Source organism: Styela clava, chromosome 10 (genome assembly GCF_964204865.1).
Source record: "Styela clava chromosome 10, kaStyClav1.hap1.2, whole genome shotgun sequence".
NCBI lineage: Eukaryota > Metazoa > Chordata > Ascidiacea > Stolidobranchia > Styelidae > Styela > Styela clava.
The window spans coordinates 3,404,003-3,419,405 of NC_135259.1; the positions used below are offsets into that span (position 1 = coordinate 3,404,003).

Sequence of the window (15,403 nt, forward strand, 5' to 3'; positions counted from 1 at the left end):
TGTATTAAGTCGTCATGTAACCAAAAACATGACGGCATAATACACAATTTTGGAAATAGAGTTTAGCTGTGACTCGTACGAGCTTGAACAAGCGACGATCACGTGGGTTTATATGATCACGTGATATGAGGCGTTTTACAAGATCACAGAGCATCGCGTGATATTTATCAATTTAAACATACACTGACTTGATTTCAGCCATGTGTGGCTGTTGAAAACGATATTCCTGTCTGATCAAACATGATGTCGTTCAAATGAATTATTAATATTTTACTTGGTGCCCACTCCGGTAATAATAATCTTCTCCTCGCCCAAACACTATAACAGACATTAGTTCTCGGGAAAATGGATCAAACGAGTTTATAAATGTGAAAATTAGAGTCATGCCCAACACATTTTTTGAATTTATTCCTCCTATAAATATTCGATATTTGTCGTTATGCAATATTTTCGTTGTGTTTCCGAGACCGACAATATTCGACAGACCAAGTAAATGAACATAAACTTCAGGCATCAGATAAAGATATTTGATAAATCTTTTTTCCAATCTTTGTCAGAAATAGTAAAAAAGTCAGATTTTAGAGTTATTTCGGATGTATACCTAAATATGTGACATCATAGCATCTCAGTCTTTAGGATTTTTTCACATCTTTGAGAAAAAACTATCAACATCTCTCCGAAGCACAAATGTGTGTAGTGCTAGTTATTGAATTTTTTAATCTCTAAATAGGTGTTTTCTAATTTAAAAGCAAAAGACCCGTCGCCCGCGACTAGGAAAGTGTATTATGACGTCATGTTTTAGGTTACAGGACGACTTAATGCTGCTTTGGTCTACTTCATTGTTTTCAATTTCCAAATAGACTTGCGTAGTGAGCAATGTTCCTTATTGTTACATCGAGAATCGCATTCACTTGATTTTTTGTATTGACTTAAACATTGCGTCCGTTTAACTTGTGTACTAATTACTTATCGATCTTAAGATCGGTAAGTATATTGATAGGTATTTGTATGTATGTCTGTGTGTGTGTGTGTCTGTTAGATGAACGCGATATCTCACGAACGCGTAATTGAATCTGCTCCAAATTTTGCATGTGCATGCACCTTACCTCGGACCAGACGCCTATCAATTAATGGGTATAATAATAATGGGTTAATTATGTCGTATAATTAGCGAGTTATTAACTATTTACCGATCTAAGATCGATAAGTCTTCGGTCTCCGACCGATATTCTCGTTTATTTGTTATTGTTGACGCCGTAATTTCTCATGATTGACAGTGTCCTTCCACACACTTTGTTACGAAACAATTGAGAGGGTCTTCGTGGCAATTGCTTGCCCAGACATGTCTCGCTTAGACAGGGATAGTTTCGGTAATTTGTTTTAGATAGCGCTTTATTTTTGCAGAGAATGGCGCTCGTTTCGTTGTAGTTTGTAAATAAGTTAAAATTGTTCAGCAACCTTGGCTTACTGGTTTGACTGTAGGACGATCAAATAATGTAGATTATGGCTGCCCCACATAGGCCTAGTTTAAGGATATTTTATGAGCATTAGATTGCCTTTGTGCTTGTTTTTACAGTCGTTCATTCAAACAGAAAATTTGCAACCAACAACCAGAAAATGCATAAATACAAAACTCCAAGAGCTGATATTCTATATTAGAAATTCATCACAAGCAGTTTTTGATTTTCTCCATCCAAGACTTTCCTAACAATTGATCAGTCAATATTTTGTAAATTGTACAACCACAAGTCACCATAAGAAAATAACAAAATCGATTGAAAATGGACTATGTGACAACACACATTGTAAATGACAAATATGATTGCAAATAAGTTGATTATCGTTACAATTGTCGTCTGTACAGAAATTCTCCTATTTATTCCATACAACAGCTTTTTACAGCTGAAACTGTTTTTTTAGCTATAGGTGGGATGATTTGTACACGCTTCTTCACCTCAGTCGCAACGTTTTTTCAATCGTCATACTTCACTAGTTATTATTGAACAAATTTATTCGCTAGGTTACAGCATATCACTTCTTCGCAATTGTTATCATTTGTTCCTATTTTTCATCTGTTGTCTTTTACCTTTACCAGGTCGTTTGTTGTTAAAATTCTTTTTACCCTATAAAATAAACATTGTTAGGTAGCTGAATTTTGGTATTGTTCTATTGTTCTAATTAACACTACTAATAATAAAAAAAAAACTTAAAAAAATAAATCTAATCTATAAACTTTTTTCATTTATCCACTTCATACTCGTTATTCTATCATCACACAAAATATAATTAAGGGATGCCAATGTCCCTATAGTTCGCTGTTACAGAAGTATACTTTAAAATTAATTGCATAGCATAATGATTTCACACTGAAAATAGCAAATTTTACATAAAAAATAGCCAATTTCACATCCTACTGGACGGAATTTTTTTTAATTTCAAACTGAAATCAGTGATAATACGTAGCCTTCTACAAATGAAAAAAAGCAGAATAAAAGCAAAAAAAGAACTCACTCTGGGTTGTTTGAACCCTGAAACATCATTCACACTTTTCACAGTATTTGATTTCATTCCTTTCTTCTTACCACCAAAACCAAATTTTTTATTACGAAAGGTTCTGCTTTTCTTTCTGCAATGAAACAACATTATCTTTAAATTTTATAAGCAAAATTCAACAAACCCTGTATTTTGAACATCAAGCACCGCAATTTCATTTATACCAAAGCCTGGAGGAATTCACACAGGAAAATGACAATTGGACTTAGCATCCAGGTAACAAAGATTACCGTGAAAACAATCATGAATGAAAATCATGGCCTCCTAAACAGCCTGTGAAATAAAACTGAATTTTGTGAAAAAAATAGGATTCATATTTATAAAAATACTTATACTTCTTCTTTATCATGTCATATAGATATTAGATACCTTACCTTTGTTGTTCGACTTTTTGTAGTTGAGATTTCTTGCCAGGTTTTACTTCCCTCTCATCATCCAGAAAATCCATGCTGTCTGTTTTCCCTGAAAATAGTTTAATATAGCTAAGCATTGGGTGATGGCCACAAGTATTTCTCAAAAAAGCTCAAGTGACAATATGTTATTAGTGCGTCATGTCATAACATGGGCCTTACAATATAATATAGTCCACTTTAAGGCTACTCAACTGGCAGACCGCAGTCCGAACCTTTCGAGTATTTGATTCAAGCCGCACCTAATTCTTTATTTTGCATCATTAGCCCCACTTTTGAAGTTCCCTTTTATGAAATGACTTTTATAGTTTTGAATATATATGTAAAGAACTATAACACCATAATAAACAATCTTGATTAGCTAATAATCATTAGTGTGCGAATAAGGATGCCGAATATAATTTCTGGAAAGACCAGACCCAAATGATTTTGAAGTTTTGTATGCGGATCTTCGATGAAAATAGTTGAGTAGTCCTGATCTACTTAACGGGAATGGAATGAACCAGACTACAATTATATGCTTGTGATTCCAAGTTTTCAATGATAACAAAATTAAGAATAATGCCTAGAAGTCAGTTTTTTCATTAAAATTTGTTGCAATGCAACAAAATAATCCATGCCATTGAATATTAAAAAAGCAACATGGAAATTTGTGAGCAAATACTGAAAGAGAACTCTGGCTGGAATTAGGTTATTCATATGCACATATTCCTTTTTATAACATTGTTTATTTCAAACCTTTTCGAAATTTTTTCACACTGTCTAAAATTTCCCTTTTCTTTTTCTTTCGCTCTAGTTCAACAGCTTGCTGCACTTTCTTTCCATATTTCTTTAACTTCAGTTGATTTCTATATTTTTCTGCAGATTCTTTACGTCGTTGTAAACTCAGAAGTTTTTGACGAACCTGGATGTAAAAAATATCACTACATGACAAATGGTAACATTATTAACAGGCCATCAATCACAATTTAATTTGACAGTCAAGTAGTCTAAATATGTCAAAAAGCTGAAAAGATACGATTATCTTGTAAGTGTGCTAATATTTTTGGGATGAAAATTTCTTTTTAAAAAGTATTTTTCCCATGTGTCAAATGCACAAAAGCAAAAAGTACATATCACAATGCTGTACCTTTTTCATGTGATCATCTTTTTTAGCCATCTCAGCAAAATAATCCTCTGGTCTTACAGTGGAAATATTAGCAATTTTCAGTAGAGGAATTGCCTTTAATACAGCATCTTTTGCTTGTGTTAGAAACATGAGTTCCCGTTTAAAGTCATTGTGAACAGTAAATAGTCTGCTTTGTGCCTGTGCCTGAGCTTCAGCAGCACTTAATCCCTCTTCAAACATTTCATCAGTTTCTGTAATAAATGCAGGATTTACATATTTATCTTGGATTTCTGGGGATGAGAGATGGTGATAAGACGGCGTAATCATATGGCATACCACGGCCGTGTCCTGTATGAGATCAGTTATTCGTTCAGATGCATCGACTTGATGGCAGAGGAAGCCATAACCAACCAAGCAGTTACGCTAACCCCCTATGGCGGTGAGGAGTCCAGCAATTCTTTTGCACATAATTAATCCTCACAGAATTAAAAAATGAAAACCCACGTAGGGTAATCAGAGGTGCAGGGGTCAACGATGCACCACACCACTGAGCAACAAGGAATGAATATTGGCAATACATAACTAGAAAGTTTAACAAGCTGTTGTTATATTGTTGATCTTGGTACAAATAAATATACCATATTTTGACTTCACCAATATTGCTTAACACTGTTAATGAGTACAATAATAAATGAGTGGAGGTGCAGCAAAGCAATGAAGAGTATAGGAAATTTCATCTGTATTGGGACTATCTTTTGCCATTTTGGTAGTAATATTTCAAATTATCATTATCAATAGATCTGTAGTTCTTAAAGCAAGAGCCAAAACATTTTAATTAATACTTTTTAGCAGTGACGAATTGGGTATTCCTAGAATCCCAGTTTCGAAAAAGTTTGTAGGATACAATAGTTTAGCGCTAAGCACATACTTGATCTTCTTTCTACTGTTATATCAAGCCTCTCTAACCAATCCATATCTTTCTGTTCAATTTCTTCTAATTTCTCCAGAATCCCATCCTAGAATAAAAGTAATAACTCCAGAATTATTGGAAAATTTAGTCATTTCAATCAAATGAAAACATTGCTGATGTCAAAATTTAATACTGAATTCGTTAACTTACCACATTATTGACAGCTGGCCGCTCAGGTTTCGCTTCTGAATATAAGCCTGGTTTAAGCAAACCACTTTTGTAGGCAACTTGTAACTAGAAATGTAAATATAAAATGGATTTGATTGTTATAATATAAGTCCAACAGATTTCGACATCACAATGGCATATTATTTGTCATAATACAATCGTAATTAATAATATGATCGTAATTATCGAATTATAAATTTCAGTCTTTTGCGACATATTTTAATTAAAAAACTTATTAGATATATTCACCTCTCTGTCTGAATCATCAGAATCATCTTCTGCCAATCTTGGATGATGCAATTCATCTTCTTCACTTTCTTCCTCACTTGATGGATAATTTTCCTCTTCTGACATCTTATTTCAGTATTTATATGAATTTGAAGAGATGAAAAGTAATCACACGATTTATTTTAAACAACCTGATAATAAACGGAACGTATAATAAGTTGTGATAAGATGGCTTAATCATATGGTGAACCACGGCCTCTCGTCAGGTTCAGGTCGTGTAAGGAATTAGTTAGCCAATAATTTGTTCCAAATGCATGAACTTGATTCTCTCACACATAGTTATTTCCACAGGACTCAAACTCGCAAACCCATGCAGAGTAATCAGAGATGCGTTGGTGAGTGTATTCCAAGCGCTCAGAACATTGGTTCCTAAAGACGAAGTGAGGTCTGCAAAGCAACTTTGACTGTGACACAGAATTATAGATCTTTAGTAAAAAGCACTCATCAAAAAAACCATCCCCCACCACGTTTTAAAAAAAAATTAGTAATTATCCAGTTAGGGTTAGGAATACAGATTGCGCTGGGAACCGTACGGCACACTATACAGATCGAGCAACATTGTGTCGTTTCGGGATACCCATTTTACAGATGATTAGACGACCCTCCTTCGGGGAACGTCTGAACATGGTTGTCCCTCAATATCGGTAAAACTACAGTAAATTGAAGTTGCGCAAAAAAGTGCAATCTAAAATCGTCATCATTGAATTCCTCGGGAAAAATAATGCGATTTACCAAAGGAAAATTTTTTCTATAGTGGCATTTGAGAGTTATGAACAAAAAACTGCAATTTTGGTCACGTGACGGCTGCGATTCATTTAGATTATTATCAAGACAAGCATGGTGCAATATGACGTATCTGCCGTTGTGCCAGACGACCCTCGTTTGTGAGACACCTGGAGTGTTTGTTTTATTGAACCAAATGACTGGACATTCTTGGAATTTGGATAGTGTGCCGTACGCGGAAATTCAAATTTGCAAATCATTCCTTACTCGAACCCTAACTGGATAATTGATAATTTTTTTACTTAAAGCATGGCGTTTTTTTCTCAAATCTCACATTTTTTGCATTAGTGAAGGGGGCTTTCTACAAAAGATCAAGAAGCACAACTGGGAATGTATCAAGTACAGGCTACGAAGCTCACATTCGTAAATATATATATATGTGTTACAGTCATGTATAAAGGTTTAAATGTTTGAAAATACGCATTCAAAACATCCAATATCAATAAAATTCAAAAATTTACACGCACACAGTCCTATAACGTCAGCAGTCTTCGCTAGTGTTACAACAGACAGCCCCAGTTTCGTCTGTAGACTGTATTTATACAACATGCTGACATGAGCAAAAGTTAACACTGAGCCAAATCCCTTCTAGAGAATATTAATGTGTTTTTCTCGACGTTGGAGCCTTGAAAAGATCGAAATTACACTCCTATCTGCCTATACCGGTAGTCTTTAAACTGTAAAACTTCGCCGTAGAAAATGCGAAAATACGGACAATTCTGCAATTCACCAGACCTCTCTTGTAGTCGAGTTGTCCGTGTACAGTAACTAACAGTTGTTCGCCTCCCGACTTGTAGTACAGTACAGCAGTACCGGTAGTCGGCTGGAAACCTAAGCCTGGATCTCATTTGCATTACGCTCTGCCACATCCCTGCATTACTCCCATAAAATTGACATTATACAGCTATATGACTACAGTTATACAGTTATATGATAACCAAATACCGCATCCATCAAGTTTAGCCACTTCTGCTACGGTTGTTTCTTGCAGAAGCACGAAAGGGATATGGGCGCCGCCATTTTGTAATCATGCACGCCATCTCGCGGAGATCTGTAAATAATGGTGCAGCAACTACCGATGGACAACGATCGGGATAATAACTACCGGTACGCGAAAGTAAATGGCACATAACTAAAGTTCTTGCAAACAAGGCTAGGCCTCACAGCCAACTGAGTAGCCTACGACAACTCAAAAATTTTCCTCGAGAGACATATTCAAAAGTCAAAGAAGAGTACATTATATAAAAATAATATCAGCAGTGATTTATACTACTGAAGTATACACTCAATAAACAAATGGACAAGCTCGGTAAGAAGGTTTAACTTTCAATCACAAAATTCCAAGCTACATACATTATTTATTCATCCATGAGACAACATTAGTTTATTTAGAGAAAGTATTTATCTCGGCATTGGGACTGTATCAATATCAATTGATCTACAAGACTTGGTATAATTTTTTAGAGTTTAAAAAGTATTGATTAGAAACACAAAGCAAGTCCGCTATCAACTAATAGCGAGAAGAGGCCGTTTATCTTTCAGTTTCGCAGCGCACATAAGGGAACTACCTGAAACTGATTTTAGGAAGTTCCCTAGAAAGTTAGTAACAAATAATGACTTGTTTCCATTTCCGAAAGTTGCACGTTTTACGGAAAAGGCGCTGTTTCTGTAATGCGCGTTTGTGTGAAGGACGGGAAAATAATCAATTTTACTGATGTCAGTTTGTCTAAATTCATTCGAGTCGACAAGAACCTGGGAAGCAATGATAAGTTATGCCGGAGTTGAACGAAAAGTAGCATTAGAAGCGATTGAGAGGTGTGAAATCAAGTTGTAGACAGACAGTAGATGTTTTAAAATATAGTCTATTAGGCATTTCAGACTGTGATATATCGAGATTCAGTGTAGATGTAGTCTAGTATGCAAACACTGCAGGACTGTAGTGCATCAGATAAAATGCATTATGTATGAAAAGTATCAGTCAGTATTTAGCGGTATTTTTACATGCTGTTCCAAATATGATTTTCTTCCTCATTTTAGATACTGTACAACAAACGAAAACGGCAATGTTCCACCAATCCAACCTAACGCAGGCTCTAATCCGGGCTGCTATCAGCGCTATACCTGTAAGAATAAAATGAACCGAACAAGAAGTCTTGAAGAAAAGCGTAAAGGTATATGAGAAGATGACAGTTGCAAACAGCTTAGATGGGCTATTCATATTGAAAACTTTGGCACATTTCTGCAATTGAAACTGCCCATCAAACTGATGTTGGAGAACTTCATTGAGTTTTTCAATTCATGTTTTCCTCAACTATGAAGATCCTATGAGATAGACGAGTCATTAATACATAAAGATGAGTAATTTGTTTGTTCACTGTAAGAAGAGAATATGAAAAATGTAAATGATACCAAGTCTTTTGAAAATTGGCAAAAATATGGATTATACTTTTCCTCCCAACAATGATTCACTGAAGAAGCATGTCCTGAGGGCAAAGTACCAGGCAGGACTTCATCATTGTTGCCTAGAATTGATGGATCTACTTCCAGCCCCCAAATCGATTCTTGAGATGGCAAATTGCAAGGGTAAGAAAAATTGATGTCAAAATAATTTATTCATGTGTGCCAAAAACAACCTAAATTGCACAGATTTTTGCATTGACTGCAAAAACCACAGTACATTTATAGAGGAAAGTCGATTTTCGAGAATGAGGATTTCGGAAGCAATTCAGAGGAAAGTGAATTAGATATTGAAGTTAATAAATATTTTTCATTATTTTTTTTCTTCAGATATCTGTTAGTGTCGTAGGTCCTGTTTCTATAAATAATATCGCCTTTGTTTCAAATGCACAACCACCAAACTGAAAAAAAAAACTAATTGTAATATTGATGTTCACTATGTTATGTACATACTGTATTCATTTGATTTTCTTGACTTTTCCGGTAGATTTCTCTGAGTAATAACCGATTTATTTGTGTTTTTGTGCTCACGATGTTAATTTGTGACTTTATTGCTTAAAAATGAATACGTTTGATAGCTTAACTATAAAATAAATGCAACTTCTTATGCTGTTCTTTGTTGTAAACTGCTGTCTGAGGAAGTCTGATTTTGTTAGACAAAACGTTACAGAAATACATTTGTGTTAGTGTGCAGCAGGGTTCTTGAATTGCATAGCTCCTATGCTGTGTTGCTGTAAACCTATGGTCATTGATTATCTGGGAATCCCCTTATGTTCAATTTTGCATCAGGATTGTGGAGCAAGCTGGAATGCGTTCAGTATGTTCATTTTCATACAAAACTTTATTTATTTAATTACCAGGTGTGCGCTACAAAACTAATTTTCTGGTCGTTTTCAAGGCCTCTTCTCATGTCCTATATTCATGGTATGGATATACAAGTGTTTAATAACTTACTTATACTTTTTAACACCGGCTTAGTATAACTTAACTAATACAGAAGATCAATGCTCAAATATATGGACACGCAAAACAATTACCCAAAAATCCTATGCGGTGACTTAACAGTACCTGTATCGGGATACCGTGACGGTACAGGAACAGTCATAGTTTTTTTTCGGTCCTGTGACAATGATCCAATCTTCTTGATTATATTGAAACAATAATTAAAATATCTCGTGATATGAGTTAATTATGTATTACCGGATAGGTACCGAACCACAGTCAAACATTTCACATAAAAAACGTTACAAAATAATATGCGTCAATTTAACAACACCTGAATCGGAGTACAAATTTTGGTACAGTGACTGTCATAGCCTTTTAGGGCTGACGGACAGCTTACTTACATAAGTATGCTTACCAGTATACTTGTCATGTCAGTCGCTTCTCCTTTGCGAGACAGATAGACCAGACCGAAATTTGCAGATCCTGTGGCGATTTCGTTTCAACATGAATTGAAAAAACCCACTTATTCGATTTATCATGGTATTATAACAGCAGATACCACAGTGTACAAATATATTGACACCAAGCGAAGCAGTACGGTACGGTTCACCGTACCTTTAGTATCACCGGTAACCTCATAAAACTTCCGAGTTTTGAGTAGCAAGAATTTTCAGAATGCGCCGTCACGCTCGGCAGGTTAAAAACAGTGTTCCCATAATATATTATACACTTAAATTTTGTATGAAATAACAGATTTTATAGAATTCATACAAAATTTAGAGATAAATAAAAGTAATAGCCTTCTGGAGAAAAATTCCATCCTCAACCACTGAAAATTTCAAAGAAATTGGTCCGGTAATGAAAGAGAAAAGCGACTTTTTCATAACGTGTCAAAAAACAAGAATAAGAACAACAAGAGAGCTATGCTCAAATATATGGACACGTAGAGTCACATAATTTTGATGACGTCATAGCGAAAAAAGAAGTAATAGCCTTCTGGAGAAAATTTTTATCTTTAACCACTAAAAATTTCAAAGCAATTGGTCCAGTATTCGAAGAGAAAAGCGACTTTTTAAAAACGTGTCAAGCGGTACTGAGTTAGCAGTCAGGCAGCATCTTACCTGTACACTGTAGGCCATATACGGTAATTGATCACAGAACAGTTGTTCCCTTGCAAATTTTATGTTGTTTACACTTTAGGACAGATAATTGATCACAGAACAATTCTTCCCTTTCAAATTTTATGTTGTTTCCAGTAGACTCTCATCAAAATAAACAAATATAGTAGGCTACAAGTGCTACAACGCTTGCATTACTGCACTGGTAGGACCGTGAAAGAATAAGTTACGGTAATTTCATTGTGGTAAGACACCGGTACCGGCACCAGTACCAGTATCGTACTTACGTACTGAGCTACCAGTACCGGTTAGCAGTCAGCCAGCATCTTACCTGTACACTGTAGGCCATATACGGTAATTGATCACAGAACAGTTGTTCCCTTGCAAATTTTATGTTATTTACACTTTAGGACAGATAATTGATCACAGAACAATTCTTCCCTTTCAAATTTTATGTTGTTTCCAGTAGACTCTCATCAAAATAAACAAATATAGTAGCCTAGGCTACAAGTGCTACAACGCTTGCATTACTGCACTGGTAGGACAGTGAAAGAATAAGTTACGGTAATTTCATTGTGGTAAGACACCGGTACCGGCACCAGTACCAGTATCGTACTTACGTACTGAGCTACCAGTACCGGTACCGAACCTGTAGGTCTGATATTCCGTTCCGCATACGATAGGCTATAAAACTTGCATTGCAGCATTAGTAATACCGCGGAAGGAATAAGTCAATTTCACTGCGTTACGGCACCGGTATGGCAACTTACCAGTACCGACCTACAGTAGCTGTAGTACTGAGCAAGACAATCGATCGCGAAACCGCTTGAAATAAGTGTAAAACAGTGTTCCCATGAGTAAAAATAAATACCGCGAAATTTTGTATGAAATATCATATCTCATAGGATTCATATAAAATTTAAGAATAAACAAAAGTAATAGCCTTCTAGCGAAAAAATTAATCTTCAACCACTGAAAATTTCAAAGCAATTGGTCCAGTATTCGAAGAGAAAAGCGACTTTTTAGAAACGTGTCAAAGAACAAGAACAACAACAAGAACAAGAACAACAACAACATAATATTGAAACGATCGTTATGTCCACTACGTGTCCAACAACAACCTAATATTGAAACGATCGTTATGTGCACTAACGTGTCCAAAAACTAAAAATGACGATGGAAGGGCTACAAACTGAGATTCATTCGCATGCGGACAGCTGATCAAATTTTAATTGTTACGTCATACAGAAGTCTGCGTTCATTGGCCAATGTTGCCGGAAAAGTAGAGAATATAGGGTAGATCGTAGCGCATATTTCTTGTAGTAAAAGCGTCTTTTTCGTAAAACGTGCAACTTTTGGGAATACGAACAAGGTATTAGTTGTTACTAAATTTCTAAGGAACATTTTATATTTATTTCCAAGTAGTTAGTTTCCCGTATGTGCGCTACAAAACTCATTTTCTTGGCGTTTTTCAGAGCCTCGTCTCACAGCCGATAACTTTTGGACGGTTTTGGTTACTAGACTTTACAACAGGATAAGAAGAAAGACCTGTGTCGTCATTATAAATATGTGTAAATTGTATACAGGATTATTTAAAGGTCATTTATGAATATCATAAGGAGCAATTTAGATCCAAGAAATGAGTCATTAGGAACTCCAGAATACATTGCGTGTGCCCGATGACGCTTACCATCAAGAATGACGTTGATTTTGAAATCAGAGCCATACAATTCAAGGATGACGTCAATTTGATAAGATATGCAATATAATCGAGTTTTCTGTTATGCGAGTCCGAGATTTCCAATGAATATGAAAGGTTTGAAGTGAAAGAGCCTTTTATGATTATTTGTGATTCGGTGTTACTTCTATATTACGGAAAATGTAGAATGCATCAAGAATCACTCATTCATGAAATAGAATTGATGATATTTCATGAAATGTTAGTGGAGAATAAAGAATGCATCAACAATCACTCATTCATGAAAAAGAATTGATGATCTTTCATGAAATGTTAGTGGAGAACGTAGAATGCATCAAGAATCACTCATTCATTAAATAGAAATGTTGAATTGATGATCATTCATGAAATGTTAGTGATTGTATTGAGAATACTATTGATCCAATTTCGTTAAAAATCGTTAATGGAGAATATATATATGTGTATATATACCTAAAAACCAACACAAAAACTCGTTTGTAACTGATTTGTAGGTTGTTCAACTTGATAAATAATGTTGGAGCTTAGCCATCCTCGAATTTCCATACAAGAGTAGACTTCACATTCATGTGGAACAATGCACTAAAATGTGAAATTACGTCCCCTCGCCTATTACTTTTTCTATTATTATATTGATTAGATAGATGCTTTGATGCAACAGTAATTAGTACGTACAGAAGTACGTTTAGGCATTCAATGTTCTTTATATGAGTGATATCTTTTGTTCTTGTCTTATAAATACTGTACTCACATAATTACTTCAGCTATATTATTGCTAGGGCTGGGCATTTTCGAATACCAGATCATTTCAGAATCGAATCGAATAATTTTTTCGAATCGAATCTCGAATACTGTAATAAAATTGTATATATATAACTTTCTTATTGAATAAGTCCCCCAGACACATAAATTACCGAAAACATAGAATACATTACTCAGGCAGATTGCTGAGCGTTCACACACAATAAAAAACGCGTTTTCATCAATACCTCAATACAGAAAAGAGTCATATGTCTGAATTGCGTTGAAAAAGTGTGGCTTCAATAAAAAAAATTTGAGAAATTCACCTCGACCAATGGCGGAAAAAAAAAACAAGATGGCGGACATTCGAAATTTCGCTCTGAACCGATTCCGATAATTTCATATTCGATTCGAAATGCCCAGTCCTAATTATTGTTTCGGAATTTTTAAATAAAAGTCAAGTTTGGATAGTCAACCACCCAAAGAATTTGGACGTACATTTTCATGATGACTTCGCTTTTTAAATATACAAAGTATACAAAGAAGCGGTGGCATTTGATTCAATCTGAAATGATTGCTTCACGTGGGTTTGATGCGACTCACACTTGGCCTGCACTGAAGCGACATAAATATTTCTCGCATAAATCACGAATGATCGTACGAGCATCGATAAGAAGTGCTGACTCATACCTAGCGCACAATTTGTTTGTATTATAATACGCTCAGTCATAGCTAGACGAAAATAATCTTGCGCAAGTGTTAATACCAAAATGAAAGCTTTTGCCTAAAAAGCTTCTCTGAATTGGCACTTAGATTGAAGTTCAGTATTATTGCCAACTATGCGTGACTTAGTGTGATTGGAACTGCGTATCATACAATGATATCGACGCTAGCTAAATAACCAGGTGGGACGGAAACTGGGTGTTTGAGTCACAGGAAAAACAACTTTCAGTAGGAAGCCGCCTTATTTATGAAGCTAAAGTGTTTGAATGTAGAGAATGTAAATCTACGTTGAGAATAGATAGGATTTGCAAGGACCTGAAGCCGACCACGAACAAATTGATTAACATTCAAAAATTTCAGCGTTTGTGTTTCTTGCGTGTGGCCAGTCTACTTACCCGACTAATCCCGTGCGCTGAATGTTCACGTATGCCAGACAGGCTTAGGAAATCATTCATGCCGACAGGACAGGACTCGATTAGGTGACAATACTCGTGTAATGTGCAAATACAAGAGCTCAATTCGTCGAAACGAGTTTAGTGAATCAGGATATAGTCTAACGTTTCGACGGTATTTTGTCCTACATCGTAACGCGATAATGATTAAGGCACACCATATCACAAATTGACTTCTCAAAATGACCTTTGTCGGGCCAAATATCACTCACGATTTACAGTATGAAAATTTAATATATCATCTTGGTCGTTTACAAATAAAAATGTCCCTAAGTTTATTAAAGATATCTTTATGATGTTTGCACATTTGTTGAGTGTGTCCCTACACTCAACAAATATGCAAACATCATAATAATATCCGAAGTCAATGTACGGAATATCGCAGACTAAAGCCATCCAATACATAAGTGGCCGGTGTGAATGCTCTTGATCGTTTCATTTGCTGCGGAACCGCATTGAATTTAAGCATTAAGCAATTAAACGGTCAAATTTCTGGTCTAATTAATAATCTTTGAAGTCTTTCATTAAGAGCAATGACTGGGCTCCGAGGCTGTTAGATTTAAAATTTTGAAAGCATTTTACGACTGGATCAATTGCAATTAAAATATTTATTGAATTCTTCCCCTGGGCATAATTGGATATGCACGTAATATGATTTTTTTGACGGGATCTCTAATTGCCACGATATAGTATTGCGTATATATAAAGCTCATGAGGTAACAGTTTTAGTAATTCGATTCGCCTTAAATATAAATGTTGACCGTCCACGTTAGACACGATTCTAAAATTTAGACGACAGGCCTTCAGACGATTTTAGAATTGATTTATGCATTATACTATTCTGGTACATCTGATTTTTCGTAGGGCAAGAATGAAATTAGTTTATTATTAGAATATAATTTATATGCGATAAAATTGAAGCGACAGAATTGCAAACCATATAATATTATGGTAAATCATAAATAGATTT

At 35.3% G+C, this 15,403-nt stretch overlaps 1 protein-coding gene across 1 annotated transcript; it reads right to left on the reverse strand.

Annotated features, from left to right (window-relative positions):
- Positions 1 to 1,634: 1,634 nt before the first annotated feature.
- On the reverse strand, positions 1,635 to 5,652 carry LOC120338240 (putative rRNA-processing protein EBP2). The gene is made up of 8 exons (XM_039406198.2): positions 5,459 to 5,652; positions 5,192 to 5,275; positions 5,000 to 5,087; positions 4,093 to 4,322; positions 3,702 to 3,867; positions 2,928 to 3,015; positions 2,512 to 2,626; positions 1,635 to 2,123 (listed from the first exon to the last, which is right to left on the reverse strand). The coding sequence occupies exons 1-8, from the start codon at positions 5,561 to 5,563 to the stop codon at positions 2,052 to 2,054; spliced, it is 948 nt and encodes a 315-aa protein (XP_039262132.2). The 5' UTR covers positions 5,564 to 5,652; the 3' UTR covers positions 1,635 to 2,051.
- Positions 5,653 to 15,403: the final 9,751 nt, after the last annotated feature.